Raw genomic sequence first — 6,709 nt, 5'->3', positions numbered from 1 at the left:
CTTGTAATTTCATACATTTTTCTTGTTCTGGATATTCATCTTCAAAATCCTGTGCCGCCACTGATTTGGTTGTCATTATGTTGTAGCTTTGTTGCCTTGTGTTTAATGTACCCTTTCAGTTTCAAAATGACCTGTCAACACGTCATGAGAAAAGAAAGGAAAAAAAAACTACGTACATTTACAGCCCTCGCCACCAACTGTTATAATCACATTTATACATGATTTATCGTTTTCCTCTGATTAATAGTCTCATACAGGAGTACATTATCTGTTAAAGGTGATGTCTTTGCCAGAACCTCTCAACTAAATGGACACTTGTCCGTTTGATCGGAAACACAAAGGACAGCTAAGCCAGCACCTAATACCTATCTCAGCCTATTTAACACACTGAAACAAGTCGATCAGAAGCACAGCACTTACAACTCATCCAGCAAAGCCCTAAAGTCAAGTGCGACTACCTGCATTGCACCTTGGCTAGCTCTAGCCATGGAGAACGCCGACGTCCCCAACGGAGCAACGGCGCCGGCGCCTACCCAGGCGACCCCGGTGGTGAGGGAGCAGGACCGGCTGATGCCCATCGCAAACGTGATCCGCATCATGCGTCGCGCGCTCCCTGCCCACGCCAAGATCTCCGACGACGCCAAGGAGGCGATCCAGGAGTGCGTGTCGGAGTTCATCAGTTTCGTCACCGGCGAGGCCAACGAGCGGTGCCACATGGAGCACCGCAAGACCGTCAACGCTGAAGACATTGTGTGGGCCCTAAACCGCCTCGGTTTTGACGACTACGTCGTGCCCCTCAGCGTCTTCCTGCACCGCATGCGCGACCCCGAGGCGGCAACAGGTGGTGCCGCTGCAGGCGACAGGCGCGCCGTGACAAGTGCACCTCCCCGCGCGGCCCCGCCCGTGCTCCACGCCATGCCGCTGCATGCTCAGATGCAGCGTCCGATGTACGCGCCTCCGGCTCTAGTGCAGGTTCAGAATCAGATGCAGCGGCCAATTTACGCGCCCCCAGCTCCGATGCAGGTTCAGAATCAGGTGCAGTGGCCCATGTACGCTCCCCCGCCTCCGGTGCAAGTTCAGATGCAGCGGGGCGTCTACGCGCCCCAGGCTCCGGTGCAGGGGTACGCCGTCGGGATAACGCCCGTGCGGGCGAACGTCGACGGGCAGTGCCAGGTGTTCGGCGGAGAACGTGCCGTGGCCCAGCAATACTACGGGTACGGATACGGGGAAGGTAGCAGCAACGGAGGAGCCTGTGCCGACGAGGAGAGCTGGTCCAACGGCGTGCCGGTGCCGGGGAAGGGCACCGGAGAGCCGGAGCCAGAGCCAGCAGCAGAAGAATCGCAGGGCAAGCCCATCCAATCTGGGTAACCGTGTGGGCAGCGCGCGTTAGCTTCTGCGTCCTGCGTACTGTAATAATTTGCCGTGTTGATCCGGCCATGGTTTGTGGTTATAGCTGGTTTGTGTGTGTACTTCTTACCTAATGCGGGCTTGTCCTCTAGTAATTCATGTACTCTTTGTTGTTGAAGTTATCGTTGCTTAATTTGGTTTTCCTTACTTTGGCTACTCACAATTGATGATCCGATGAAAAACTGCATTTGTTTCCAAAAGGGTTTCCGACCTCAGTATCGTTGTGATGTAGAATGCAGTACATAATATTTTACGTTGCAAATTGTAGCTCCGTATAATGTCACGAATATGTCATATTCACGGGTCATATTGTAGCTCCATATAATGTCACGAATATGTCATGTTCACGGGTCATACGGTCTCTCACGCTCAAACAAAAGTCATACTCTCTCTATCTCTCCATCTATCTATCTCTATCTCTCACTCTCCAGCCACATGTACGTACGTATGTGCGTCGGTTAGCAAAGTGGGCATGAATGAGTTTGGCGTGACATACGTACTTCGAAGCATTTGGCCTGCGATGACATCTTGCATGCATAGCTGGAAAGGGAACTGTCTGACGTTGGTGTACTGATGGGGCGCACGCCGCGGGCTGGCATGGAGCGGTGGAAAGGGCATCGTCGCGCGCGGCGTGATCGATAGACTTGCGCGAACTTCCCTCTCAGTAAACCGCACGTGCATACGCAGGGGGGAAACACAGCAACGTGTGCCTCGCAGCGACAGTTGTGCGGCTCGCAACCTCTTGACTTTGCCGTCGTCGCCCACTGTCTTAGCATCACCAGGGCTCTCGCGTCATCCCCCACTCCGCTTGTAGTATCCATTGCCCACGGTCGCAACATCACCTCCACAGACACCTCCTGTCGTCGCACGATCCACCGCCTGCCTTCACAGCATCGTCGTCCTCGTCCATCACAGCCGTCCGTTGTCACAGCATTCACCTCTCGGCCTGTTAGCATACAAGGCAAGTCACCATAGCAACACCGTCCACTCCCCCAGAACAGTCGTCGACCGTCCCCTGCTCCACGCAATAGCCACCACACGGTTGCATCATCATTGTCGATGATTGCAACATCGACAGTCACCCTCGTATAACGTCCATTCACCGCTTTTAGCCTAGCCCGCCACTTGAAGCACACCATATCAGCGCTCACAACACACAATAGTGCAACCCGCATCATCACATGACCACCTGTCGACCGTGCGGCTGGTCGGCCTAACAATAGTGCCCTCGGGCCATGCAGCAACCAAGGTTGCCTTGCAATGGACAAGGAAAGTGGTGATCGGCGCTGGCAATGCGCGTGCGAGCGCGCGCGCGAGAGAGAGAGGGAGAGAGAGAGAGGGAGAGAGAGAGAGAGAGAGAGAGAGAGAGAGAGAGAGAGGGGTGGAGAGAGAGAGTGAGTGATAGAAAGAGAGAGAGAGAGTGATAGAGAGAGAGAGTGAGGGGTGGATAGGGAGGAGAGGAACCTGACTCTCGAGGAGTGTGGGCACGAAGAAGGCGATGATTCGCTCACAAACTGTTGCAGCAGCCAGCATGCGGGCAGGGGCGATGGCATAGCACCGGAAGTAGTGAATAAAGGACACTCCGGGAGAGAGTGGGTTGAGGGTTGGCCGCTTCTAGAAGTCACAAGCCGCACGAAGAGAGAAACGGAGAGACGGGGAGGGAGAGAGAGAGAAGAGGGGGCAGTTTATTCGGCAGAGATAGGAAAAGGGCGAGAAATTTCCATAAGAGATAAGGTGTGTGTGGTATGGGTGGGGATACATGATTGCGTGAGCAGCGAGGGCAGCGACCAATGTAAGGATGGATCAGCCACTCAATTATAAACCTTTACCCAAAGAGACAGCACTCCTAGTTCACTTGACGTAATGGTATACAAACCTCGGATGCTCGGTAGTAACTTGTCAAATGTCCTATAGCGCAACGTATCATGCGTGCACCAAGACCATGTGGAATGTCTCACTCATGTGACACACCCAGCACGAGCTTGCATCCACCCTACACGAGGCAAAGTCACGGTTTAGGTGGGGCCACCATATTTGAAAAATCCACTCAATCTAGGTAGGTGGCAGTTTTTCCACATGCGGGTCCTAAACCCTCCCTTAAATCACCCCCAACTTTTCATGATCACTTCCATACCTTCCTAAAGATAATATGCAAGAACCCTTCGACTAGTTCTTCCCTCCCCCACCCCATATCAGCGCTCACAATACGCAACAGTGCAACCCGCATCGATCTTCGCGTGACCACGTGCCGACGGTGTGGCTGGTCGGCCTAGCAGCAACGCCCTCAGGCCACGCGGCAGCCAAGGTTGCCCTGCAACGGATAGGGACAACGGCGACTGGCGCTGGCAACTTGCACGCGCCAGAGAGAGAGAGAGAGAGAGAGAGAGAGAGAGAGAGAGAGAGAGAGAGAGAGAGAGAGAGAGAGAGAGAGAGGAGAGAGCGGGAGGGAGAGGGAGAGAGAGGAGAGGACCTAATCCTGGACGAGTGTGGGGAAGAAGAAGGTGACGATTCACTCGCAAACTGTTGCAGCATCCATGCTGGTACGGGCGATGCTGTAGCACCAGAAGCAGTGAATGAAGGACACTCCGGGGAGAGAATGGGTTGAGGGTTGGCCGCCGGTAGAAGTCACGAGCCACACAAAGAGAGTCGGAGAGTCAAAGAGAGAGAGGAGGGGCATTTTATTTGGCGGAGAGAGAAAAAGGGCGAGAAATTTCCAAAGCAGGAGATAAGGTGTGTGTGGTATGAGTGGGGACACGTGATTGCGTGGGCGGCGTGGGCAGCAACCAATGTAAGGATGGATCGGCCGCTCCATTATAAACATTTACCCAAAAAGAGAGCACTCCTGGTTCCCTTGACATATTGGTATACAAACTCCGGATGCTCGGTAGTAACTTGTCAAATGTACTACAGTGCGACTGTACGCTACCTATCTTGGTAGCACGACGTATCATGTGTACACCAAGACCATGTGGAATGCTCGACTCGTGTGACGCACCCAACATAAGTGCACATCCCCCCTTCCGTACACTAGTCGAGCACCAGGCCAAGTCATGGTTTAGGTGGGGCCACCAGATTTGAGAAATCCACTCCGTCTAGGTAGATGACAGATTTTTCCATGTCTACGGGTCCGAAACTCTTCCTTAAGTCACCCCAACTTTTCATGCACTTCCATACCTTCTTGAGATAAGATGCAAGAACCCCTCGACTAGTTCTTCACTCCCCCACCCCATCTAGAAACCAAAATCACTGGAGTATGAAAAGATGATGCCATCAGTAATGTACGAGAACATATGCTACCATCTAGATGGTGTGATAACTTACCATCCTCGAAAACAAATCTATCCGGTAGAAAAATGTGAGCCCGGTTTCCCATTGCAAAAGAAGAAAGACATCTCAAGACCCAATGCATAAGTTACCATATTCCGCCGCGTAGAATTACAACATGTCATAATAAAAGTAGCAAAAAATATGGGTGGATCTACTACATAGTACTTTTTCTTAAGTTGTCGCCTGGTAGATGATTAAATTACCAAGTTTGCAGGCACAACGCTTGCCAAAATATGGCTTTTATAGTATTCTGCCATGTCGACTTAAGTTGCCATGTTTTCCTACCCAAAACTTACCAAGTTACCAGAAAATGGCACTAGTTATTCCGAGGTATAGAAAGACATAGTATTGTTGTACGTGCACATATCTTGTGACTTTGATGTACTGGCACAAGTCTCCGCGCCTAGTTGTCGAAAACAGCAAAGCATATGACTTGGCATATAATGTATGTCCCTATGAAGGAAAAGGACATAGAGTTACCATGAAAATTTGTAGGAATATATAATAAAGTTGCCAGCCCAAAACAGGTGAAGTAATCAAAAAAAATTCGAGAAAGGCAAAGGATCTTTGCATTTCATTTCATTTAAAAGAGAGTTTGAAGTTACATTCCTCATAGGCGGTGGTTTACAATCATCCCATGTGACGGGGAGCACAACTCTAAGCCCGTCAGCGCGGGCCCTTGCCCAAAGCCTAGCCTCCACTTTAATCCTGCCCACGATAGTGTGAACGGATGGCCGCGCACGACCGAAGATGCAGTCGTTCCTGTGTTTCCAAATCATCCAAGATGTCAGGAGCATCGGTGATGAAAGCCCATTGCGCATCAGTTGAGGGGTGCCCTGCCTTGCACCGTGCCACCAGTCGAGCAGAGAGTGGTCATTGTCCGGCGGCCTATAGGTCATGCGCAGCTAGGAGAGGATTGTCGGCTTCACCCATGTCTCCAGGTAATTACTTGGAAGTTTCCTAGTAGCTTTTGGACATGCAAGTACATGGTAGTAGCTGTGCATGTCCCTGGTAGTTTCTTAGTGCATCAATAGGGAAATGCTATGCACTTACGTGGTGGTAGTCATGCAAGGGTTGTGCATGTTCTTAGTAGTTTCCTAGTAGTCTCCTAGGAGTTTACTTTAGCTTGACCAGGACCGATCTGTAGCCTATAGAAGGACATGTGCCCATCGGTTGTAAGCAGGAGAAGTAACAATCAAAGTTTAGTAGTATTATCACTACAACCAGCCTCACTTAGAAGTAGTACGTGAGTATTTTTCAAGTCAGTGTGTGTGCGCTCTTCACTCATGTCCTACTAGCTTGCACTAGCTGCAAACTAGTTCCTTTCCTCTACTTCGTTTGATCATCGGCTAACTACGTTTTCGTTTGGGACAACAACCGGTATCAGAGCCTCAAGTTACGGTAGCCATCTCCGATGCAAAAGGAAAGCAGCAGCGCACCAACTCGGGTGGTTCCCAGTCGGCGCCTTTGGAGGAGCGGATAGGGCGCAGCCGGTCTAGGCGCGGCCATGGCGGTGAAGTCGTGGTTAGGGCGATCGTGCGTGGGACCATAGTCGGCGGTAGCGTGCCCATCACCTTCTCGATGCTCATGCGCTCGAACTACAACGAGTGGGCGTTGATCATGGACTGCAACCTCCGTGCGGCGAGCCTCTGGGTACCCATGGAGGATGGCCTAGTCGAGAGAAAGGAGGACATGAAAGCTGTGGCGGCGCTTATGCGCACCACACCGCCGGACATGCACGACATGCTCGCGGTGAAGGCAAGCGCCAAGGAGGCATGGGAAGCCATCTGTACCCAACGCCTCGGCAGCAACCGCGTGCGCGAGGCGAACGCACAGAAGCTGCGGGTGGACTTCAAGAACATCGCCTTCAAGGAGGGCAAGCTCGTCGACGACTTCGCCATGCGGATCTCTGGCCTTGCGTCGCAACTCCGCGTGCTCGGCGACACCATGGACGATGCGAAAGTCATGCGGAAAT

The 6,709-nt window shown here is 52.0% G+C and overlaps 1 protein-coding gene across 1 annotated transcript; it reads left to right on the top strand.

Annotated features, from left to right (window-relative positions):
• The first annotated feature begins 276 nt into the window (after nt 1-276).
• On the top strand, nt 277-1,554 carry LOC109763708 (uncharacterized). Its single transcript, XM_073505822.1, has one exon. It carries the CDS (start codon nt 487-489, stop codon nt 1,366-1,368), a length of 882 nt encoding a protein of 293 aa, XP_073361923.1. The 5' UTR covers nt 277-486; the 3' UTR covers nt 1,369-1,554.
• Nucleotides 1,555-6,709: the final 5,155 nt, after the last annotated feature.

The sequence above is a fragment of the Aegilops tauschii genome, chromosome 7 (assembly GCF_002575655.3).
Source record: "Aegilops tauschii subsp. strangulata cultivar AL8/78 chromosome 7, Aet v6.0, whole genome shotgun sequence".
Taxonomy (NCBI): domain Eukaryota; kingdom Viridiplantae; phylum Streptophyta; class Magnoliopsida; order Poales; family Poaceae; genus Aegilops; species Aegilops tauschii.
Note: the sequence above shows the minus strand (reverse complement) of the source record. Positions and strands in the feature narration are given on the sequence as shown.

What these genes read in the sequence shown, in the direction of transcription:
- LOC109763708 (XM_073505822.1), top strand. Translation starts at nt 487, where the DNA reads ATGGAGAACGCCGACGTCCCCAACGGAGCAACGGCGCCGGCGCCTACC.